Source organism: Ctenopharyngodon idella, chromosome 19, assembly GCF_019924925.1.
Source record: "Ctenopharyngodon idella isolate HZGC_01 chromosome 19, HZGC01, whole genome shotgun sequence".
Classification (NCBI taxonomy): Eukaryota; Metazoa; Chordata; class Actinopteri; order Cypriniformes; family Xenocyprididae; genus Ctenopharyngodon; species Ctenopharyngodon idella.
In genome coordinates this window covers 24,021,180-24,047,993 of record NC_067238.1, presented here as the reverse complement: position 1 = coordinate 24,047,993, position 26,814 = coordinate 24,021,180, and the positions used below count along the sequence as shown (strand labels likewise).

The window sequence follows — 26,814 nt, the reverse complement described above, 5'->3', positions numbered from 1 at the left end:
CACTTTTTCAAATGAATGATCCAGTTCGAAACAGAAGCGAATACTCAGGGCCGCCTCCTCCTCCAACACCCACACTCCATTGACTAGGTGCGCTGGAGTCAAAGAAACCTGTGGAACATCTAAATGTGCAATTGTTTGAGAGTTATCTGACAAAAGCACCTCTGAAATCCCGTTCTCACAAATCACAAACTCCAAAAAGGGTGCAGTTTGCAATTGGCACTGTAATTTTATTAGTACGTGTATACTGCAACAATAAACTTGTACTGGTATACAGACAATTTCTTTTTTAAACAAATTTGTTCACAACCTGAATCAAATATTGTTTTGTTGTTCAGAATAATGAAATAAGTTCTAACTAGAAAACCGGCAAGCACCATCAAAGAAAGGGACCAAAAAATCCAAGAAACAACGTGAGTGTATCCTACAAATAGACACACCACAATTAGAAAATAGAATTTCAATTCAATTTTTTTTTTATATTAGTTTTCTTTCTTAAAAAAGCTAGTGCAAGTACAATATTTTACACAACTTACAGAGTATGCACGCATATGGAAATAAAATGAACCAAAAGAACAAATAAATTGCCTTTCACAATTATGTCCTATTCTTTATATATTTTTTTTATATCTATTTTCCTTTACTAAGTAAGGTGCAAAACACAACTTCCGTTTCCAACAACCATCGCTTGCTACTGGCCAGAATCCTCAAATACAATTCCAAGAAAATAGAACCTCAGGATTGGATGTGACATTCATTTTTTCTTTAACAGTCTGGCTCAACATTTCTACATGATGTCTAACATACTATAGGTCCAGTAAATCCACAGCACTGAAACTATGGAGAAAACAAAACACTGACAATATGGCAACCTACCTCCACTGAGTCAATGTTTTTTGAACAGTAGGTAAAGGTCCAATCAGGAGGTTTTATGATCGTGGATCTTTCTGCCCAATGGCAAGTGAAAAAAGAAACTAGAAACAGCTTCCATTTCCCTTCCAATGGAAGACTTCAAATCTCCTTATGACAAGACCTGCAACACCTCTAGTCCAGCAAGCCTGGGGTATTACTGCTATATCTGAACCCACTCCTTCCTGAGGAATGACCAATGGCTTCCTGTGTGCATCACAAAACACTTCTTTAACATTTCAATCTCAAAAGGGAAAACAAACAGGAAAAAAAAATAGAGGTGGCTGGACATGCGTGCACATTTGATGACAACCGGACGCTGTTCACCTGACAAGGTGTACATAGTGTTATTTCACATCCGGCTAATAGTCTATCTGGCCTCAGCTTTAAAATCACGGGGCGATAATTCATGAGAAACTACCTTCACCATTCATTCAGAATCTACACAAAACATACCTGGAAATGTTAAAATTAGGCCTAAAAAGATTTTACAGAGTACAATTTTACAGAGACATCTTATTAAGCATTCATTGGCAAGAAATCCAGAATTACAAAATGACCTTTTTTCTTGAAGATATGTTATCTTGAGAGTGTAGTTGTACAAATTCTGAAGGATAAATACACACATTACAAGGCTGTTGATTGCTATGTGTTAAGGTGACGTTGGGTATGTGAAAACAGCATCTGTACACGAGTCGGTTCCGGCCTGTGATGGTCAGTACGTCCCTGGCGTTTAGTTCTCAGTGGTTAACCATGGTTGAGTGTCCAGTTTGACCCAACAGTGACAAATACTCCTCAGGATTCAACAGAGAAGGGTTGCGCGAGTCTCATTCTTGTACTCTGGACAGGCCTGGCCAGATGAGGGTGACAGAACACAGGATGTACCTCTCTCTGAGGAAGCGTTTGTCAGTTTACCGGCTCACCAAAACGACGTGAGAGACGAGGGCCGGTGCACTGCTTTCACTATCCAGCACTGATATAGCTGAATGATCATATATCAATTATAGCATTAACAATAAGACTAGTTACAATACCCATATCAAGCAGCCCATACATCAAGTTAGGGTGAAACAAAACCATAATGTGGGCCTGTAGAAGATTCTCAGCCTGAGGTTATTAATCCAGCTGTTTGGACAATTGACAAGATGTCAAACAACAGTCAAGTTGAACAGAGAAATCCTGACTGATTTTACAACTAATTTTAAAGAAAAGCAAACTCAAAATAAAGGGTTTTTTTTTTCTTCAATGAGAGCCACAATAAAAGAAAAACTTTTGATTTATTTTTCAAACTGCTGAAACTCGCAATCCAACATTCGTCTTTTTTTTTTTGTCATTTGTGCCAGAAAAATGAAAGTAAAAACAAGGAAATTGTCAGCGGTGCTCCTCTTATGAGAGAGAGAGAGAGAGAGAGCTGTCACAGAGCCTCTCTTAAAAACATTCATTAAAACACTTTCTCTCGTCTCCTACCATGATAAAAGAGTGCTACAGAGGAGACCGAAGCAAAAGTACAAAGTCCAAAGTACATGAAGCAAGGTCAAATATAGAACCAACATAAAAATAAAACAAAACAGAACGACGGTGTTCGAGCACACATCAGTACAACAAAAAGTAAAGTCATCTCAGGTTCGTAGAGGACCATTCAAACTTTATTTCAACTCTCTGTCCTCGTCGTCTCAACCCGTTGGACCCAGGAACGGGCCGAGACGGAGGGAATTCGTATTGGAGGGGAGAAACTGCGATGACACCATACTCTCACCCTATTTTCCTTGGGATTAGAAAGTGCTGAAACAGTATTATCAAGTCTATCTATTCTATAAATGACAAAAAAATGTGCATTTTGTTTTCGTTTGTTTCTATAAAAGTGGTCCCCACTTCGATGAGGTCGATGAATCATTTCTCAGTCTTTTTTCAGTATCTTGCATGTGTGAGGATCTGGGCTTGTGATGTCAGAGGGACAACAGGCAGACGGACAGACAGCTTGTGATGGGGACAAACAGACTGATACAGACGCTTACACGGAGACGGACAGAGTGTGTTAGGAAGGCCTCATATGGTGTAGAGACATTTTGGGAAACCAAAGCACAGGGCCAATGAAATGACTGCTTCTGGTTACAGCAGTTTAACACACACAAGAATATATGTATGTATATATATATATATATATATATCTTTACATGTACACAAACCTTTCAAAGGTCACACAACCTCCTCGACACACATTCACACCTATTTCCCATCCCTGAGTAAGCCCAAGGAAAGATTTTGACCTTTATCAGAAAAGCAAATGATGTTGTCATAATGTCAGAAACAGCAAACTCACCCCTCTGCCAAAGAAAATGAAACACACTGAGGGGGGAAAAAAAGCAGAAATGTGCAACATTTCAACAAAGTGAAACACAATATTTGCCATGTTTACTCACAAACAGTGAAATAAAATCATAAAACCCACAGGCTACAAAGAATATAATTTGTGGGAGAAGGTATATGAATGGAAACCACAGAAACAGTGCTACATGCAGATGGCACAAACTGTTACGCGTGAAACATGTCAAGCTTAAACAGAAGAAGAGTTTAGAACATCACCAGTGGGGTTTGAGTTTCATGTGACATTGACGCTAAAAAAAAAAATAGGTGTCAAAACAGCAGCCACCACTTTTAATGTTCTTTTATTTCTCGTCTCTCAGCACTGGAGGTCATAAGAGACTATCAATATCAGCACAATAAACCGCCAGCTGTACCATGTGCATCTTTTATTCTCTTTGTTTGTGATGACCATCAAAAGTGATGGCACAGAACATCTGTGATGTTTCATTCATTCAGGTCATCGCACGTCAAGCATATTTAATTCATTTGCAGTTGGACTTGTTCCTCAATATCAGATAAACAAACAGTGACATCAAATTAACGTCAAAATGTCTTCAAGTAACAATTCCAAATGCAAACAAATAACATACCTGAAACTGAACATACACACTTGCTTGTCTCCTGGTTGATAACAAGTGACACTTAAAGTCAACATCAATCAAAATCAAACCTATTTACTTCCTCAATGCTCATTCCAGGTCTTCTTGTGAGCGAATCATCGGTGCATGGTACTCCAAAGAAAAGAAAAATAGCAAAAACTTAAAGCAACTTTATTTTTCCAATGACATCACTAAGGCCAGGCAGGTGTAACCCCTCCTGTTCGAACCATCCGCTCTAAGCAGGACTCGAACCCTGGTCCGCAGGCATGGGAGTCAGGCACTCTAACAAGGAGGCTAAAGACTGCAGTCTATAGAGCACCTCTTGAGATCAGGGGAGTGAGGTTTACACGCATAGCTCTTATCGGCTTACATCCGTTACACTCACCCCCCTAAACCTCACTCCCATCCGGGTCACGGCACCAATGTAACCCCTCCTGTTCGAACCACCCGCTCTAAGCGGGACTCAAACCCTGGTCCGCAGGCATGGGAGTCGGGCGCTCTAACAAGGAGGCTAAAGACCGCAGTCTCTAGCGTCAGTCGCTAGAGCACTTCTTGAGATCAGGGGAGTGAGGTTTACACGCATAGCTCTTACCGGCCTATGTCTGTTACACAGGCTATTGGATAATCTTAACCAACCAGCTATTTAGGTATTGTTTTAGCAAACTCATATTCATTCTGATATGAAAAGCCCACTATTCTTGATTGAATATTCTGTTTAACTGGAATACATCACATTATGGAAGCAAAATGGGTTCAAATGTCAATTCACATTGACTTGTATGCTAGGTGAGTATTACTGTTACAAGTGAATTACTGTCATATTTGACCCCACAAAAAAAACTAATTTCGACAGGCTAGGCAATATGAAACTCCATCACAAATACTGTCAAGGTTCTATGGCTATGAATGAGAGAGAGAAAGACAGATAAAAAGAGAAAAGAAAACAACGTTCTTCAACTATAGCGGGTGTGCTGGGTGAAAAAGAGGTCGCACGTACATGCCAGGCAACAGAAGGTAGCTAACGGTTGCGGTTGGGTAAACATACTCTGAGAGAGGCGTACTGGTTCTGTATGGGCACCTGAAGAGGATCTGGAGGTCACTATCGATTATGGGTTAAGACGGCTAGGAGGGGACAGACTCTGTCACTGCATATTAATTTACATTTCTCCCTGAAGATACTGAGGGCTGGATGTGCAAACCGCAAATCAACCTAAAGAGGATAAAAAACAGCTTGCTGAGGTCGAACAGAAGATCTGGCATTGATGTCCGGTTCTCTGTTTGTTTGTTTTTTTTTTTGGTTCAGCACTAGAGACTAAGGGTTATTGCTACGTGCCGTTGTTCGGAATGCTTCTCGTGTACGTGGAACCGCACTGTGCAACCAGAAGGAGGCAGACTGTAAAATGATCGAAGCAATGAAACACTGATCAAGAGAAGAACAACAGTGAAAGATAAGAAAAACAAAACGAATGCAAGACCGATTCGCCATTGACAGTCATGTTCTTGGGGTGGTTCATTGGACAAACAATATCACATCTTGTTTCTACCTTTTGGCCCAAAAAATAAACACAATGAAAATATCAAGTTTGATTGGTTGAAGCAGATACATCCACACATACAATCTAAGTAAAACTAAAACACATTACAAAGGGACAAAGACGCCATGTCAAATGGAAAAAAAAGAAAAAATGCACGATTGTGGTGTTGATCTGAGAAACCCTGTTTTATTATAAAAAAATAAAGCATTTTCAAATTGTATATGGGGTGCACTCACCCACCCTCCACCACTCATTAAATCCATCCATCCATCCATGCATCTTTTACTTTCTACTACTACCCATCTTCCTGCCAGATCTTCACCTACCCAAGCTAACTTGAGTGTGGCCGCTCGAATGACTCGACAAGTATGCAGGCTACAGGCTATGACTTCATCCATACCTACGAAGCAAATGCCTCGACACAGCACCGTATACAATCCTGCTTCATGTGTTTGTGTGTAATTCGAACCCCCCGAAAAGGTTCTTTCTTGTTTTCCTAATGAAAATGAACCCAACAGACCTGCGAACCAAGCAAACATGTCAAGAAACTGCTACATTTCAGTAAAAATTGAGTTTTCGGCCCTGTCCTGTGCTGGCAGAAAACAAAAATAAATCATGTTACTATCTCTCCAGATGTGCAAATTGCAATATTCTCTTAAGTAGAACTTAAATATCTATTTATAATATGTGTGGTATGTACACACACACACACACACGCACACGCACACACAAACACTCACGCAACACTCACACAAATATTCTACAGATCACTGAAATTACTACATGACTGTTTTCACATACGTTCGATGAGTCAGTGTCTTGGGGGACGGGACTAAAAACGTGCTCATGTAGTCTTACGCTCTCATACAGTAAGATAGATATAGCATATGCAGTTCTATACATGTTAATGTACAAAAAATACATGACATATTTCAACATGATTGAAAATTACCGTAACCGTGTACGTATTTATGCGTGTATAAGCCCGTGCGCAGATGCACACGAACTCACATGCGTGCACGACCACATACATTGCTAACAAACAGGTATATGACACCCTTCGATCCTCCAAAAATTTCTGTAGCCAGAGTTTCTCACTTTCATCTCTCACATCTCTTGTAAATATATAAACAGTCTCTGTATTTATTTCCATCTGCATTCACACTTTCATATGACTCTTTTTGCTTTAAATGACTTAAATGGCAGTTGTTTAACGGGTCACGGCCTCTTGTGCCCGTCTTTACTCAAGCTGTCAGCTTGCTTGAGATGGCTAAGCCAATCAAACGCAATGAAAAAAGTGCTTCCTTTAGAGCAGTCCTCTTGGGGACAAAATCTCATTGTTTGCTCTTTCATCAACTGTTACATTCATCCTTTCATAGCGACCCTCGTGAGCTATCACCTTCCCACAGAGTGCCACACAACATCCAATTCATGATATAGCATACAGCACTGTGTTAATGTTTATAGATCAACAGAAAATAGAAGTAGCAATAATAATAATAATAATAATAATAGTAATTAATATAATAATAATCATCATTTGACTCAGTTGACTATCAGCTAGTGAGCATGACAGGTGTGTTAACTAAGTGCTTCAGGACACTCATCTCATCCTCCTCAGACAACTTTCGCTCTCTTTCTTTTGAAATAATCTACTTTCTTTTGTTTGAACAAAAAACAGACGAGACCGCACGAAAAACAAGGGACTACTCTCCATTGTGTTTGTATGCATCAAGAAACATACATGCATCTATATATATATATATATATATATAGACAAGAACCCATCCTGTGTCTAAGTAAAAAAAATAACCCCTGATTGCAAGGTTTACACATTCATCACAAAGAAAAAAAAGAAAAGAAAAAAAAAACCTAGAAAAATCTACCCATCAGGTATGATAGGAGGGTTTGAAAAGTGAGACAGAAAATTAAAACATGCAAAACTACAAAAATAGTTAAATAAAAGGTTAGACAGTTGGATATATAAAAATAGACTTGTCCATCTTCCCTGTTTAAAATGATAGTTTCGTCTTTCTATGGACCAACTGTCCCCGCTCAATGACATCATCTCTCTTGGCCTGTACCATAGTATTTGGAAACCTCTTCTTGCATTTCAATAAATGTTAATATAATCTATGCTAGTCTAACTGCGCTGACGATGCTGCTCTATATTGTTAGGATTGATTTGGATAGTCTCTTTTAGTCACAGTTAAACAAGATGGCTGACATCATGTAAACTCCTGCAACCAGTGGAGGAGTGATTTCCGTTCTGCCACCATTAGCAATGTTATTCACACCAGTTGTTTATCATCCCTTGCTAACATTTTTAGGTTCACTCAGCAGGCGAATGTTTTAATTGCCACTAGGTATAGTTGAACCAAGTTTGTCTGGGCCAAAAAAATAAAATAAAATAAATAAAAATAAAGTATATCATAGGTAAGAGACTAGAGAGGCTTAGCTTTGTTAGCTGTGACTGATTGTATATACTAAAGCCTTCAGGATACCATGCAGTGCTCAGGTGTCTCATAACCTTCTCACCTTGTACTACATCTGCCCTGAATTTACCAATCAAATGAATTGCACCAATTGTCTGTGTAATATTGAATGCATCTATTACAATGTTAGAAGTGATTATGTACATACTGAGTTAATTTAGCCTTTAAGTAAAGTAATCTGGATAGAAAATCAAATCAGAAAAAAAACAAAACAAAAAAAACATTCTGAGGGCAAATTTTGCTTTTAAAATCTGACAGTCCAATGCGCATTCACTTGCCAATATTTGATCTGCCTTCGATACTGATTTTAACCTCCTGAGGGATGAAGGAAGGCTTGGGGAACGTTAAAGGAGGCTCTCCTTCAGGATTTTCTACTTTGCGGCCCTCAGGGGCCGACCACCTCCTTTTACGGCCTGTGGGTTTACCGCTGGACTCAGATTCAGTGAGCGGTGGTGCTTTGCAGATGTCTCTTTCGCCAAACCTCAGTTCTCCATTCTCTCTATTGCCTTGACCGCCTCCACCTCCCTGACCTACACACTGCCCAAGTCCATTTTCCTGTTCTGTGTGCCGAACACCTCCACGCGTGCCGCTTGAGAGTGCTTTGGGTGATTTAAGGGGTGGACCGAGGGTAGGCGCATCCAAGACTTGCCCCTGGCTCTTCTTAATGGAGCCGTTCCTCAGGTTTTTCAGAGTGAGGGAGATGCAGACGTCACCCACTGAAAGCTTGGTGCATGGCAACTCGAGCAGCTGGCTAGTCCGTTCCGGACAACAGGATGACCAGCCCTGGCCGAACACAAAGAAAGGATACTCTACTAGAACCTCCACGCTGACCTGCAAGAGAAAAAGGGAGGCAAAAAGAGAGGACATGGAATTCATACAGTAGAAGTCATGCACAAATGCCTGATGATATGAATGAAGGCCTTTGCTAAATAGCATCTGTTAATCAGCGCCTCTCAAACTGACAGACTTTAGAACTGCTTTTGAGTGGGTGGCCCCATCTCAACTCCCAGACAAATGAAGCAGATTTTTCATACAGCCTACTCACAGTACAACAGAAGGAAGCAGAAATAAGGAATGACTCAATTCTGCCAGTGAATCCCACACAAACTAAACAAAGATGCCATGGGGACAGCCAGGGGAGGGATTATGGAACAGGGAGATGATTTCAGCTGCCAATTTACCCCACATCTAGTTACACTGATTGAGTGCAGGTGGAGTTCATATAGGTGGACATTCACAGCCTCAAAGCATATAAAAAATAAACTTAATGACTATCATATGGTTATTCAAACTGAGATGATAAAAATGCATGAAAGATGTAACAAAGTAAAGAAGATGCCTGGGCATTAGTAAAAGGTGCAAAGATTTTTGCCAATGAGCACTGTTAAATATGAAATTAAATTAGCCATCTTTGGATACCATCTGCATATTATAAACATGTCTTAAGGGGCAAAATATATTGGCATATATTTCCACTGTAATTCCACCTCTTAAGACAGCAGGATTCAAACACATGTGATTCTAATGTGAATGATAATAAAAAAAGCACTGTATATACCTAATAATAAAAACTCCATAAAAATATACACTATAAACATACATACGAGTATTTGATAAGTCATTGCAATAGTTATGTAGCAAAAAGACAACCTGTACTGTCTGTTTATAGGGGTGGGCAATATAAACAAAAAATATATATTCTAGAAAACATTTTTTGATAACAATATACTGTAGTTACATAGGGGCTTAGCCAAGGGTCAACTTATTTTTTCTTATAAACTCTTTTACTACCATGTGCCGGAAGTTTTGTACAATGATGCTTTAAAAAGTCATACCATTTGACAGATTTCTACTGTTATTTCTATGGATATATCGCCCACCCTTATCCTTAGTGTATATGGGAAATAATTGCTCACATTTGTCATCAAACATTTCTACAACAACTGTAAAGCAAAAATATATTATCCCACCTGTGAGCGATGCTCTCCTACAGCAAACTGTATAATAGCGAAGTTAGGTGTATGACTGCTGTCGATGCGCTCTACAGTGCTGGAGTCAATCTTCAGCTCATTGCTGATCTCAGCACTCTGAATGAAATCCTCCGTCTTCAGGTCCTCCACCCGCTTCAGTTCCCCATCTGCCAACTGGATGATGGAGCCCTTCGTGAAGTAAGGGGGCAGTGAAGGGGCTGAGGGTGGTGGTGGAGTCGTCAGCAGGCTGGCAGGGGCCGGAACCACAGGCAGATGCAACTGGGCTTGAACCACAGCTGCGGCAGGGTGGGGGTATGGGGCCGGAGGTTCAAAATTCTCCATTTTGGGGGCCGTTGAGGTGACGAAAGCATGGGGCAGTGGCGCAGACAAGGGCGTCGTGGTCGATGTAGCAGTAGCTTCCGTTCCACTTACTGGGATGATGACCGGCTGAGTTCCAGGGATGACCAGGTGCTGGGGTAGGCTGGTGTGGTAGCTGAGAGGTTGCTGGTGCCCTGTGCCGGCAATGTAACCAATGATGGGCTGCTGGGTGGGGTAGAAATTGGTGGAGGGGAGGCCCAGGGAGAGTGACTCTGTGGTGTTATGCGTGGTCTGGATAACTGCATGGGGAGACAGTGTGGTAACTGCTCCCTTCAGATTGTCCACAGGTGGAGGGGGAGGAGGAAAAGGAAGGGAGGCAGAGGAGGAACTGCGGGACACAGGTTTGCCTGCACAAATCCCTCCTTTTTCAGTGTGGGATGTTGGGGGAGGCAGCTTGTCCGGTGTACCTCCGGGATCAGCAACACTGGAGCTATGACTGTTTGGAACCAGCACCAACGAGGTCCGCAAGGCTGCACTGTCCTGCGCATATTCAGCAGGCAGCACCACATGCCGAGCCTCATAGTGATGTGGGCTCTGCTGCTGGTGAATCTGGTGCTGATGGGAGGAGGAACCCCCTTTGGCAGTGCTGCCCTGCTTCCCTGCACTGGACTCGGGAGATGGACCAAAGCGTCTGTTCTTTTCCAGCTCTCCATTCAGCACCTCCCTGGGCCTTGTCTCCTCCCTCTTGGGTAAAAGTCCATCTCCGTACTGAACTAAGACCTGCGAGGGGCCACTGAGGGGGAGCGTGTGGTGAGGGTGTAGGTGTAGAGGCAAGTGAGCATGGGGTGATTGTGCAGTCCGAGGGGATACGCTTAGAGGAGAACCAGCAATTTGGACATATTGGGTGGAGTGGGCTGAAGAGGTGTTGTCAGTTGTGACCAGGCCTGAACGGCCCAAATGGTGGTGCTGGTCAATTTTGGATGCTGGAGAAATGGAGGTGCTGGCATAAACATCACGTTGTGTGGTAGTGGTGGCAGCCGAATGGGGAACTAGGGGGGAGATGTAGCCAGCATATGGTGCAGAGTATGGAGAGCTGATGAAATGTAGATTGGGAGGCAGGGGTGTGTACTGGATGGTGCCGTGGGGTGACGTGTACACTGCAGGTATTGTGGTCACTGCAGGTGGAGCTCTGGTTGAGTGAGTGGATGAGGAAGGTGTGCTATCAGCCGTGGCCGACAACGGTTTGTATTGAGGCCCATCGGGTTCTGCGGAGGTGCTGATGTGCAGCCTCCCTCTGTCATGCCCGCTTGCCAGACTGGCAAGCCAGGCCAGGTTCCCCCCACGCTGGCTCTCACTTGCAGGCGCCATCACCATGGGCCTATCCTCTGAGGGCAGAGTGCTTGCTGGGATTTCACGCTTTTTTGGGGGCAGGCATTCATTGCTCCGCTCCTGATTTGACTTCATGGTGTCTGAGAATCTTGTACCACAATTTCTGGATGTTTCTTCCCCCTGGCGTTTTTGGCTCTTTTCCTCTCCCTCTTGGTCTCAGTTTGTCTTGCTAACAGAGTGTGCCCTCCCACTGATTGGCTCGGAGCGAGAATGGGGATGGGGTAGAGAGGAGAGTGGTGGTGATAGGGGATATGTCCTGTGCCTAAGGTTGGATGGACACAGATTTCAGTCTTAAGCAATGGAAGTCACACCTGCTGTGGGAGAGCGGTCCATGCAATTCATGTGGAATCATTTCCCTCTGAGAGCGAGTCTCCAGGACTGCAAGAAGAACCTGAAAAATAAGCACACACATCATTAAGGTTATTTCTGTTTTAAAACAGGCCTATAAACTGTCAAGACAGCTTAAAGTAAAAAGCTAGTTCAGTGCATTCAACAGCTTTTTAAAATATCACTATACATGGGAGTGGGCATCAGTATCTTGTGGATAACACTCATAGCGTGTGTGTTTGGAGTATGTAAGTGGACCCCCTGTAGGGCAAGATGGAACACACAGTGTGAGCATCATTAATAATGAACTGGCACTCTGCACTCAGGGCCTATTTGAAGCAAGTAACACATTCACCATCATGCAACACACAATCACAAATTAGACTGGAGGCTCATCTACAAATTGTGAATAAAAAAGGAATGCAATAATTTACAAATCTCATAAACTTATATTTTATTCACAATAGAATATAGATAACATATCAAATGTTGAAAGTGAGACATTTTGAAATGTCATGCCAAATATTGGCTGATTTTGGATTTCATGAGAGCTACACATTCCAAAAAAGTTGGGACAGGTAGCAATAAGAGGCCGGAAAATTTAAATGTACATATAAGGAACAGCTGGAGGACCAATTTGCAACTTATTAGGTCAATTGGCAACATGATTGGGTATAAAAAGAGCCTCTCAGAGTGGCAGTGTCTCTCAGAAGTCAAGACGGGCAGAGGATCACCAATTCCCCCAATGCTGCGGCGAAAAATAGTGGAGCAATATCAGAAAGGAGTTTCTCAAAGAAAAATTGCAAAGAGTTTGAAGTTATCATCATCTACAGTGCATAATATCATCCAAAGATTCAGAGAATCTGGAACAATCTCTGTGCGTAAGGGTCAAGGCCGGAAAACCATACTGGATGCCCGTGATCTTCGGGCCCTTAGACGGCACTGCATCACATACAGGAATGCTACTGTAATGGAAATCACAACATGGGCTCAGGAATACTTCCAGAAAACATTGTCGGTGAACACAATCCACCGTGCCATTCGCCATTGCCAGCTAAAACTCTATAGGTCAAAAAAGAAGCCATATCTAAACATGATCCAGAAGCGCAGGCGTTTTCTCTGGGCCAAGGCTCATTTAAAATGGACTGTGGCAAAGTGGAAAACTGTTCTGTGGTCAGACGAATCAAAATTTGAAGTTCTTTTTGGAAAACTGTGACGCCATGTCATCCGGACTAAAGAGGACAAGGACAAACCAAGTTGTTATCAGCGCTCAGTTCAGAAGCCTGCATCTCTGATGGTATGGGGTTGCATGAGTGCATGTGGCATGGGCAGCTTACACATCTGGAAAGGCACCATCAATGCTGAAAGGTATATACAAGTTCTAGAACAACATATGCTCCCATCCAGATGTCGTCTCTTTCAGGGAAGACCTTGCATTTTCCAACATGACAATGCCAGACCACATACTGCATCAATTACAATATCATGGCTGCGTAGAAGAAGGATCCGGGTACTGAAATGGCCAGCCTGCAGTCCAGATCTTTCACCCATAGAAAACATTTGGCGCAACATAAAGAGGAAGATGCGACAATGAAGACCTAAGACAGTTGAGCAACTAGAAGCCTGTATTAGACAAGAATGGGACAACATTCCTATTCCTAAACTTGAGCAACTTGTCTCCTCAGTCCCCAGACGTTTGCAGACTGTTATAAAAAGAAGAGGGGATGCCACACAGTGGTAAACATGTCCCAACTTTTTTGAGATGTGTTGATGCCATGAAATTTAAAATCAACTTATTTTTCCCTTAAAATGATACATTTTCTCAGTTTAAACATTTGATATGTCATCTATGTTGTATTCTGAATAAAATATTGAAATTTGAAACTTCCACATCATTGCATTCCTTTTTTATTCACAATTTGTACAGTGTCCCAACTTTTTTGGAATCGGGTTTGTACTATACTCTGAAATTGTGATATAAACATCTTAAAGTAACCCATTTTACTTCTGTAATGAGTCATTTTTCCAAAAAAAAAAAAGATATTCAAAGACAAAAAAAGTGTAGGCAGGGACTATTTTAACCATCATGAATTGTCTGAATTGTGAAAAGTGGGTGTTTATATGGCATAATGGAGCTAGATTTGAATTGGCGAATTGACTTGCTGTCAGTATTAGAGGACTACATTAACCGACTGCCCACATGGCTTAGGTGACATCAAACGAAAGGAAACAGAGATGAAGCACGTCACATTTTGACGCAAGACTGCAAACACAAATGTTTTTTCTTAGGAATAACATGCACTAATTAATTAATTAATGCATTAGTGTATTAGGAAATTAAATACTGTCTATTTGGATTTGATGTGATCCTTAAGAGCTCTCCATCAAAGTAGGAAGCCAGTCCCTTTTTCTTCTCCATCCCACTCCAGAGTGTATGGGGATACACGTGACAAAACAGTGATGTTGTGCAGTGTTATGGCTTGTTTGACATTTCTCCCTGAGCTCTATTGATTGGATCCATTCAGCTGCGTCTGTTGTCCAGAACTGGTGGGAGGGTGGTTTTGCATGATAAACAGGCCCTGATGATTTAACAAGTGTCGCAGTGCATGATGCTATAAAAGAGCAGGCGGATTCTGCTGTATGGGAAACCTACCCTTTAAGCTGGTCTGTATAGCTGCTTACTTTTTTGTGTGTATACAACACTTAGTTACTTGTGTAAATGTACCATAGTATTACCATGATGTTTTAGGAGATGTACAATGCTAGCATTGTGTTTTTGGAGGCAAAATTCTCCATGGTTTACTGGACATGGCACCACAGTAAGGGGCCGTTCACACAGAACATGTTTTTCCATTCCAGTGCGCTACTTTTCCATTGTTTTTCTACGTAAACACATGCTAGACGGATGTGTATGACCGTTGCGCTTGCGTCTCATGAACGTCGCGTTTTTAAGACGCCATGTCAAATTAAAAGAATTTCAACTTTTACATGCAGCGCCGCTCATCAATGTCAGTTCCATAACAGCGGACCAATCAGATGACCCCGGAGACCGGGCAAGCATTGTGAGCTTCTGTTTACAGTAGCAAGTTGGCATGGCAACTGTTTTATTTGAAGGCTACATAGCGGAGGAGGTGCTCATAGTGGCTGTGTCCAGATAGTCAGTGCGATTATTTTCTTTTTTCCATGTCAAATATAGTATCTATCTGTTCTGCTGTTTGGTTATTTCTGTTATTTCCGTTATTGGATCACATTTTAGATGCAAAGATGCGTTCTGTGTGAAAGAGCCCTAATACTGTGGTGTTTTAGTAAAATACTACATTTACAGAATACCATAAAATACCACAGTACTACCAATACCTTTTGGACAAGTACCATGGTAGCCTTATAGTATTTTTGGATGTATCTTGGAGTAACAGGTATCAGATGGTAGTTCTATGCAAGTACCATGGTATTACTATATGATGCACTATACCACTGCACAATGGTAATACTATGCTTGTTTGGACATAGCAATACTATGGTATTCTTTGAAGTATGTACCATGAAAAACCAGATAAACGCCATAGTATATGAATATGGTAATCATTTAGAACCATAATATATATCAATTTCTATGGTATTACATCTGATAGCATCACTATATCACTATAGCGTGCCTGTCAAACTTCATATCATCAGACTCTGTTTTAAAATAAGAAACCATACAAAATACTGATAGTTTTATATGTTCAGGTTCACAAAGGTCATGTCATCACTTAAAGCAGACACAACAGCCCTCAGCTGATTACAAACAGCAGGAGCATGTCCTCTCTGTTTGCTCTTAAGTCAAAGTAGTGTAGAAAGGTTACACAACAGCTGAACATTATTGATTGACGCTATTGACATTGAGCAGGGTGTTTATTCTCAGCACTCTCTCAATCAGTATTTCCTGCCTCTTTTTTCCCCTACTTTTCACCCCCCATCCGTTACACTCTCATTCCTCCTCTTTGGCACATATATCTTTTCATCTCTCTTTGCACCACCCCCAACCTCTCTTCTAAGTCTTTTTCCTTTACCATAATTTGCATCAGACAAGGGCAATCAAGCATGTTAATAACCCAATTATCATAATCATTTTAATTAATGATTTAAGTAATCATGCATGGTAGATGACAATATTATCCAGATGGTATTATAACTTACTCTAAAGGCATTTCTAGAGGTTTAAACGGGTCTCTGCCAGGTCCTTGAACTAAAACCTTTATAATGAGATTATTTTTGAAAACTGATTAAAATGGTAATCAGTGATTCATTGTTCCTAGTTTGATGTATGATCTACATCTTGATTTAGTCTCTGCCTGCAAGAGCATATGATATATGCTTCCCATGAATCAAAGCACAACCAAAGACACTCTTTTGCATCTGAATATGCATACTTCTCAGCCACATATTATGCAAAAAGTACAATCAATAAGTTATGAAAACTGTGGTGAAAAAAGTAGCAGAGAACTGTGAGCTGGGTAGCTCTTTTCATGTTTAACTACTATAGGTACCAAGAAATGTCCCTTTGGTTAAACTGTACTTGTTGTATATTTACTTGTTTTAACATTTCAGTACGTTTTTGTGGTTGTTGTTAGCACGTCATAGGTCAAAGTACATGTAGAACGTACATTTCCAAGAATGTACTGATGCTGCACACCTGCATACCTAGATAATGCACTTCAACAACAATCAAGAAGACAGTTCTTTACTGCATTCAGTACTGTGTTTTGTCACTGTGGACAAAAGAGGAGAAGTACCTCAAAAAAAAAAAAAAAAAAAAAAAAAAAAAAGGTTGATATTTTCTCATTCAAAAACAGTAACAAAACAAAAATAAAACAAAACAAAAGCAAAAAAATATGATATCAAATAGTGTATAAAACATTTTTTAAGCATCTTTTATAATTATTAACTGTGGTTTTTATCATCTCATATCAATTGTGAAAATATATGGAGTATTCCTAATTCTAAAAATTCTAAAAATTGTCACACCGCAAGACTATTTAATTGAACTACCAAAAGCAAAAAGGTGATTAAAATTAATATATACAGTTGCAAGAAAAAATTTGGAAACCCCTTGCAGAATCTGTGAAAATGTGAATAATTTGAAAGAGAGATCATACAAAATGCATGTTATTTTTTATTTAGTACAGTCTTGAGTGAGATATTTTACATAAAAGACGTTTATATATAGTCAACAAGAAAAAAAAAAAAAAATAGCTGAATGGAATGGCCCCATTTAAAAGTTTGTGAACCACTGATTCTTAATACTGTGTGTCGTCACCTGGATGATCTACGACTGTTTTTTTGTTTTGTGATGGTTGTTCATGAGTCCCTTGTTTGTCGTGAACAGTTAAACTGCCAAATGCAGATTCTTCAGTTTTCAAGCATTTTTTACATATTTGAACCCTTTCCAGCAGTGACTGTATGATTCTGAGATCCATTTTTTTTCACACTGAGGACAATAGAGGGACTCAAACACAACTATTAAAAAATGTTCAAACATTCACTGATGCTCCAGAAGGAAACACGATGCATTAAGAGCTGGGGGGTGAAAACTTTCGAATTTGAATATCAAGGTAAATTTTACTTAATTTTTCTTCTAGGAAACATGCAAGTATATTCTGTTGCTTCTGAAGGGCAGTACTAAATAAAAAAAAAAATTAAACAAAATAAAAAAAATTGCACCCCCAGGCTCTTAATGCATCGTGTTTCCATCAGTAAATGTTTGAACCTTTTTTAATAGTTGTGTTTGAGTCCCTCAGTTGTCCTCAGTGTGAAAAATATGGATCTCAAAATCATACAGTCACTGCTGGAAAGGGTTCAAATATGCAAAAAATCATTGAAAACTGAAGAATCTGCAGGACTTGGAGGATTTTTCTGAAGAACATTGGGCAGTTTAACTGTTCAGGACAAACAAGAGACTAAAGAACAACCATCACAAAAAAAAACAAACAACAAAAAAAAAAAACAGTTGTTGATCATCCAGGTAACCACACACAGTATTAAGAATCAATAGTTTTGAACGGGGTTATTTTAATAAATTCAGCTATTTTTTTTGCTTGTCGACTATATATATATATAAACATCTTTTATGTAAAATATCTTACTCAGGACAGTACTAAACAAAACATAACATGCATTTTGCATAATTTCTCTCTTATTTTGTTAAAATTATTCACATTTTCACAGATTCTGCAAGTGGTTCACATACTGTTTATTGCAACTGTATATTACATAACATATAATAACACAATATAACATATTAACATTATTACATGTCAATATAACATATAATATTGTTATATAATAGTATACAGATATGTATATACAATATATATAATAAATGAATTTGCATGTATAATTAAATGACATTATAACATATATCTGAAAAAAAAAGTTAATGGAAAAGTTATTTGCCAAGTTCAAGTCCCAGCTTAAGGTTCATTTCTGATCCTGTGTCCTTCTCTCCTCTCCTATCACTTACTATCTCCACTTGACTCCACCCATCCAATAAAGGCAAAAAATATAACTCAAAAATTTGAATGAGAAAATAATCAACAGTACAAAAACAAAACAAAATATATAGTTTAAACTCTTTCCAGCACCAACACCATGGATTGGAAAAGTTTCAGAGGGAAAAAAAATATTACAACTCAGTCCATCAAACTGACAGATAATATTATAGGCAGCAACCTCCATGGACAACCGTGACTCATCCTTATTTAGTACATACTATGAAAGCATGCAGTAACTATATTACAAAGAAAAGCAGAGCAAAAGAGAAAGAAAACCATAGTACGAGAGAGAGAGAGGGAGGGCATAGTATATTCTCAACTCAACTGACTGCAGCTTACACAATTCTTTAATGAATGTCTGATACTGCAGGGAGCCAGTTAGGATTAATGACACTGATGCCAATGGCTTGTATTTTGTGTACAAACACACAAACACACACACACACACACACACACACACACACACACACACACACACACACACACACACACAACCATGCCTCAGTGTGTCGCTGTGGTATCCCGGGGAAAGCCAAGTCCTAATCTTTCACAGTTGGGTCCTCTCAGCCCTGCCTGCTTATCCCTCAGGATTAAACCCAACACACACACACAGACACACACACAGCAGGGAGGGAGCGAACAATCTACTGACCTACATTAGCGAGAACACTATGCTACACCTACACACACACACACACACACACACACACTTTGTAAAACAGCAAGCACATAGCAACAGAAGACCAGCACAGAGGCTCATTCAAATACACATTAACACATACACACACAACACACACACACTCAGACACACACCTCCACTGCTTCCTAACTGTAAACTAAGAGCGTAGTGAGAGTTGAGAGAGAGAGAGAGAGACTGCAGTATAAAAGCCTTGTCAGCTGGATCTTGCTGAGCGCACTAGGAACAGTATCAGATGACCTGAAACCTAAACTTATTGTCCTCCATCAGCCCTGGCAACACTATGAATCACGTCCCCGGGGCCTCAGAGCCACGGAGAACTGCGGGGACAAATCAGAGACATTAATCAAAGACATTCACTGTGAATCTATCTAACACAACCATGAACGAGAGGAAGCATGGGCTCTCCGAATGCATTTCTCTTCATAAAACCCCACTTGCACCGCAATAACAAACCACAACAATACATGTCATCCAAAGAGCTCTGTGGGCTGCATTAGTGGGTCAATGGGAGATGACCGTGAGGATGACAAGGTTTAAGTCAATATAACCACCGCATTATTGACAAGAATGAAACTGTGTGCACATAACTGAACGCATTGATTTAAAATGCAAAAATATTTTAGATTTGGAAAAAACTATCACAATAAAAATAAAACAATGGAAGGAATTATAAATAATGTATTGCATTTATTTTTATATTATATATGTCAAGCTATAGTTCAAATAAAATTATTTTCACTATTCTTGTATAATTATTAAACATGGTTTGTGATCATGTTATATTAATTGAGAAACTACATGAAATATTAGTGTAGTTCTAAAAACTGATATATTTTGAAATTTTTCGGTAATTGTAGTGTAAAAACTGTAATTTTCTGAAAGGACATTATCCGTTCAGTTTCAGACATTTCCTTTAATCACAACATAATGCAAAGGGTAATTCAAAATACGGATAAAACATCTGTGAAAAATCAATACGCCAAATTCCTTCATATTAACACAGAATACATTGGGCCCTATTTTTTTTACTTTTATTTTTTCACATTTAAAATGATATATATATATATATATATATATATATATTATATGATTTAAAACATAAGTTATATAAAAATTGAAAAAATATATATAAAGTATAGATATGTATACTTAAAAATATATATATATACTTATATAAGATCATATTATATAGATAAATATATAAATATAAAAGATATATACTTATAACAATAAATAATATAATTATGTAAAAAAAACATAAAATTACTATACATTTATAATTAAATACAGTCAAACCAAAATTTATTCAGAAACCTTGAACATTTCATTCATTAATATAGTTTATTCACTATAGTTTAAAAAAATGGTATAATAAAATATGACAAGATCTCAGAGTTAAACTGTCAGAAAAAATTTATCTTAATTATGTCAGATAACACTTAAGCAAAACATGGTCAGGTCAAAGTGTCTGAATAATTTTTGGTTCCAAATTTTTTATCAATTTTACTGGTAGTCCACTGTATGAAGATTTTTTGGGTATAATATGTCACAGTTTACTTTATTTTGCTATCCTCACTTACATAAATGAACTATAGTGTCCTGCACACACTAGTAAAATATATCAAAAATATAAAAAATGTCTGAATAATGTTTGGTTTGACTGCACATTTTAGCCTAAAATCTGAAAAATGTTAAGTCTTAAACCAGTCTAGTGAGCTGCCTACTTCATAGATACTGATAAATAACAATAGTACCAATAACATAGTTTAGAATGCATCTAAGATGCTGTCTAGGTGAGTGTCTCACAAGCATTTAAGACACAACCTTACTGTACTGTAGCCCCTTCCACACTTTTCTGAGGCGCTTTCCCCTTTAAAAGGTGGGCAGATACTCACTAACTGTCCCAGTGCCTGATCTCTACAATGAACAGCACAGAAATGGATAGAGCGAGTGAAACAGAGACAGGTTGTAAAGTAGAAACGACGAAAGGAAAGAAGAAACAGAACACTCTCAGAAGAGAGAGAAAGCTTTGTAGCTGCATGAAGAAGTGCAGCTGAATGACTTGCACTTTCAAGTCCAGAGATACTCATAAAGAACATGAATCACAAAGACGAGACAGAGAAAGAGAGAAACTGTGCTCAGTAGAGTTTCTTTGTCTTTTCAGCCTTCAAAGTTCAATCATTGACGCTCAGGAACCACTTCATCAATACCAAACCAGAAACGTGAACTCGTATTACAGTAGACTGCATATCTTTTGGCATTATCATCAATCAAGTAAAGAGTTGTGTAATATTTACACAAGCAATATGCACATATTACACATACTTTGTTTTGCTTGTTTGCTTTAAAAAGCAGCTTAACGTGATAATGTGTCAACTACTAATTATTTTAATCTATTTTTTCTACAAGTTTAACGAAGCAAAGCTGAAATCTTTTCAAGTACTACTCGAAAGCTGCTGAAACTTCCTTGGATATGGTTGAGAAACACGCTATAACTAGAAAAGAGAGGTGCTAGACCTGCATAATCTCTCATTTACATGTATTTGAGTAAAACACAATGTAATAGCAGTGCGTTAAAGCTTACCTTGGTGTTCAGAGAGGCCATTTGAGTCGCTCTCTCAGTCTCTCCCTTGTTCCCACAGGAGCCAAACAGACACAAAGCGACCCTGACACCTTACGGAGGTACAGCGGTGTGGCCGACGTGAACAATGGCCCTTCCTGCTCTAAGTCATGGCTGTGGTCAGGCACTGCCCCCTGCCCCGCCGGGCCCCGTGTGTCAAACACAGGCAGCGCTGAGCTCTGAGCCCTGCCTGCAGCACTCAAACGTGCGTTATGCAAGGCCTAGCCAGGCCACCAGTTATCCCCTCCCTCTCCCTCACTCGCTCGCTCGCTCACTCGCTCAGCTCCTCCCACTCCTCACCTCACTGCGCACCACCAACTTCATCAGGTATTCATTCAAAAAAGACACATGCCAGCTGGCAGCATGCCCAGACCACACTGCTAAAGAAAGAGAGAGCAAAAGAATGAAAGAGAAGCAGAATGAGGGAGGAGATCAGGGAGAGAGGGAGGGATGTACAGAAAGACAGAGGAGGGAGGTGAGGGAACGAGAGTACGAGGGAAATCAGGAGAGGGAGGGGGTGGCGTAAAGAGAGCGATGGAGATTAAACCAGAGATGAAGAGATATAAGGCTGTTTCTACAGCTACACGCACTTTTTTGTGTCCTAGAGGTTGATTATTATTAAAATGAACAGATTTTCTTTTTGTTAAGTGAAGATTACACTAAAACTTGAAACTTTAGATGCATTTTTTTTTTTTTTTTACGTAGCTATAGATTTTATTGCTTTACTCTTTAATCTCTATTATAAATAGTTTTATAATACTCTATTATATAACTATGATAATCTAAAAGAGTGAAACAAGCATAAAGTATTTACTACTGTTTACATATAATACTACTGTTCAAAAGTTTGGGATTGGTAAGATTTTTAAATGTTTTTGAAAGAAGTCTTTTATGCTCACCAAGGCTGCATTTATTGATAAAAAAAAAAAAAAAAAATCAGTATTTATTCCTGTGATGGCAAAGCTAAAATTTTCGCTGATTTGGTGCCTTAAGAAACATTTCTTATTATTGTCGATGTTGGAAACAGTTGTGCTGCTTAATATTTTTGTGGAAACTTTGATACATTAAATAGAAGTATTTTGTAACATAAATGTCTTTACTAAAACTTTTGATGAATTTAATGCATCCTTGCTGAATAAAAGTATTAATCTCTATATCATAAAAGACCCAAACTTTTGATTGTTAGTGTATAAATAAAAGATAATATTGATATTACAACTGTGGGATCATACTTGTTGACAAAGGACAGAATTACAGGGTCAGTAAATATCCGCACAAAATATAAAAAATAAAGGTAAATATCACTTATAAACTGATTATTTTGGTTACACTTTATTTTAAGGAGTCCTTCTTACAGTGTAATTATACATTTAGAGCTGCAGTCCGTAAGTTTTGCCTCTTTGTTGCCATCTCTGTTCGAAACCTGTAATTGCAGTTATTTGTGGAATTATCATCTTTACGTGGGCTGTGCATCGGCACGGCTCCTCAGCGCGGATGAATCTAATGTTTTGAGGAGAATGTGTGGCTGTCAGTCACCGCACTGATGGATATTGTACAGGTACTTCGGAATCACAGATTGTAGTCTTGGAAGTATGACCAAAATAAGAATTTTCACTGGAAAATGTCATCTGAACAAGTAAAAAAGCAGGAATAATTTGAGTACTCGCTCAAATTATTTTGGATAATTTTTAAACAAAAAGCAGCTTTAAGTACTGAGTAATATTAATTAATCTACTTACTATAGGGTTAGGATCAGGGTTTGGTTTGGGTTAATTGCATATAATTACTGTTATTACTATAGCAAGTACATGTAATGTGTAACAAAGAGACTAATTTTTATTGTGCATCATTTCTAGTCAAACTGAGTGTTATTTTAACTGTTATTTTTAGGATATAAACAACATGAAATTAGCCTTGGCAAGACTAATCTACCATTTTAATGCAAAATGTCTCAAATGTCATTTCCACCACAGAATGATCTCATGCTGGAATTAACTAGTCAAAAGTGTATTAAATGAGTATTTTCAAAAGGGCTTCATAGCTGAAGATATAGGCCTATAGACAGATGAGTAAATATGCCCTCTCCCTTATATGTGCAGTATGCACTCCCACACACGGCACTAATCATTTCAGCAGAAGAGCGCACACAAACAGACCCACACACACTTCCACGGAGAGTCACGGCATTCCCCGGATTAGAAGCTCATTTCAGGTGAGATCAATGAATGCACAAGAACACTGTGATGCTAATCCCATACAGTAACATCTCATCTAATTGGAGGTCTCTGAACCTCTTAGTTTCTGCACCATTTAAATGATAAATACTAGAGAGAACTGTCGCTATACCGCTTGTGCAGTTCTATGAACTCACCAGCAGGTGGTGCTAGAGACAGCAACGTCTCAGATTCATAGCTAAAGGCTAGAGTTTGTTTAGCTGACCTAGTTAGCTATGCAGTTTTGATAAATACATATTCTGCTCATTGGTGGTGAGGATGGTGCAATAAGAGCGGACAACAGAAATGTCTCCCACAAAGGAAAAAAAGGGACTGACTCTTAAAAATAAAGATTCTTTATTGGCATTGATGGTTCCAAGAAGAAATTTAACTTTCCTATTGTTCTTTCTTTCCATTGTTCCAAATGTTCTTTAGACTAAGAAAAATAAAAATGAGTTCTTTTAAGAACTTTGGTTCTTTGGGGAACCAAAAATGGATACGAAACTCACCTTTTAGAACCTTTATTTTTAAGAGTATTGAAAAAGAGGGTGAAAGCCAGGGTTATTAAAATTAATAAACTAAATTCTGTTACTTGACATTCAATAAATGTTAACCAAAATAAAATAAGATATTAAACATTAGCTTATTTTATTTTAGGTAGTTGCCAAGGCAATATTTCTCATTTTCATTTAGTTTAACTTGATGTATTAAACACAGAACAACATTACAAAATAAAAATAAAAAAGGAAAATATATAAAAAAAATAATATTTAAAAAATAATTTCAAAATATTAATAAAAAGTATCTCAAATGATACTAAAATAACAAAGATGAAAGCTCAAACTTCCTGTTTGTTCTCACATTCTTTATGAAAAAAAGATGTTCTCTACCAGGCCTAGATGGAGCCTGCAGACATTTTCTGCATTTCCTACACTGATTTTAGTTGAAAGTCTGCGGATGTCTGTGGAATGTATTTAAATATGATAAAATGTGTTTAATGAATTACTAGACTATTATTGCTAGCTGAAAACATATATAAATAACCAAAATATGGTATAAACGAACACACAAGGGGTGCGCAGAACTTTGTGAATGATGCTCGCTGAAGTTCTGCGTGCGCATACTCCATGTGGGCCTGCCGATGAGTCAATTTAACGCACGACTGAACGTGTCCCTATGGGCCGTGTTATGGAAAGTATGAGGCAGTCAGAGGTTGTCAGTGCTTTGAGCTCTGGCTCGGTCATTAATGCGAGTCAATCTGAAGCGCAGCGCATGACGGGCACGCAAGGAGTTCCCTTGTTAGGCAAGGGAGTGCGTGCTGTTTACAGAACCGCAGTCAACAAAACAAGCGGCACAGGAAGGTTTGTCTGTTGCCGTGGCAACAAATTAGCTATGCTCACCATTTCTAGGCCTTTGGGGTAATTCAATTAGTTTTCGTGTGTTTACTCTGAAGCGCGTGCAGTCACCTGAGAGATTGATAAATGGACAGGGGGAAGAGAGAAACAAAGAGATACAGACAAGAGATTATGAGGACAGACAGAAGTAGAGTAGGATAAAAAGGCTGCATCTGCTAACTACCTGATAACAAAATATCCCCTTAAATTATTTTTGCAGGAGATGAATCTACTCTTTGCAGCGGAGTACATCTTCTTCCTCCTCTCTACAAATTACAGTCATTAAGGAGGAGAAAGAGAGTCCATTTAAGATTCAGAACAGCTTTAATTCCTCTTGGAATGCTGTCATGCAAGTCATGAAATGTGATATATTGCACATTATTCAAGAAAGACTTTCCGTTCTATCTGTAATGTTTAGCAACTGACAACCAATCATAAACTAAGCCATGCTTGTCTCGTTAATTATGCATGAGCTTTGTACAGTTGCAGAAATGCTCACTTCCTGTTTTTAGTTTCAGCATCTGAGGGAAGTTAATAGGGTTAAACGCAACTGTGCTGGCAAATGCATAACTGGAGAGATACAGAATGATATTATATTCATTTTAAGATGACTAGAGAGGGCATTGTTGTGCTGTTCTTGTCCAATCAATGTTATTAATCATTTAAATATGAATGTGAAATAAAAAAAAAAAAATTAAACATTAACCCCAGAGTTTACAATGTTTAGTAAGATTTTGAAACCCTGGATTAATGCTGCGTTCACGCCATGTCAGAATTATTGTAATTAAAACATGGCAATTCAGATTCTCTCAGAGTTGTTCAAATGTTCAGAAATGATTTGTTTATATGGTAATGCTCACAATACCAAACAGGATCTGTTTCAATGTATTCACCTCTATCAAATCTTTTAAAATATTTAAAAATGAATAGTACAGGTAACACTGTTAATATAATATAATATAATCTTATGTTCAACCACTGTAAGAGCCAGCTGCAAATCCCCGAAGCACTGGTCGAGATGAAGCTGTTCTCGGCGGGTACACGAGCACTGAATGGCCGCTGGTGGCCTGGAGCTTGCATCTCTAAAAACGCCTAAACAAACTGTAAAATAGGCGCTACGATTAAATATGAGTCACATATTTCAGGTCTAAACAACAACATTCTTGCCTAAAAAACTCCTAAAACTACAGTTCGTGGTACAACAAGTGTAGTATTTGTAAAAAAAAAAAAAAAAAAAATGGTGGATTTGCTCGGCCGCCATGAAAGTCGCTTCAAGCGGAGTGTACAAACGGTGAAAAGGTAGGAGTGCTGTTGTCACTAGAATATCGCACGGCTCTCAGCCAATCAGATTCGAGAACCAGAAAGAACTGTTGTATAATATAATATAATATAATATAATATAATATAATATAATATAATATAATATAACATAACATTTTATATGGATA

The 26,814-nt window shown here is 38.8% G+C and overlaps 1 protein-coding gene across 6 annotated transcripts in view; it reads right to left on the bottom strand.

Annotated features, from left to right (window-relative positions):
- Nucleotides 1-201: 201 nt before the first annotated feature.
- atxn1a (ataxin 1a) overlaps nt 202-26,814 on the bottom strand; it is a 109,444-nt gene continuing 82,831 nt past the window's right edge. For 5 of the 6 annotated variants that reach the window (XM_051871822.1, XM_051871823.1, XM_051871821.1 and 2 more), the window contains 2 exons: nt 9,870-11,967; nt 202-8,730 (listed from right to left, as the gene is read on the bottom strand). In XM_051871822.1, coding sequence (XP_051727782.1) covers nt 8,170-8,730; nt 9,870-11,651 — 2,343 coding nt within the window. In that variant the 5' untranslated portion in view covers nt 11,652-11,967 and the 3' untranslated portion in view covers nt 202-8,169. Of the gene's footprint in view, nt 8,731-9,869; nt 11,968-21,723; nt 21,984-26,814 lie in introns of those variants that run through there. The other variant, XM_051871824.1, reaches the window with a different exon arrangement.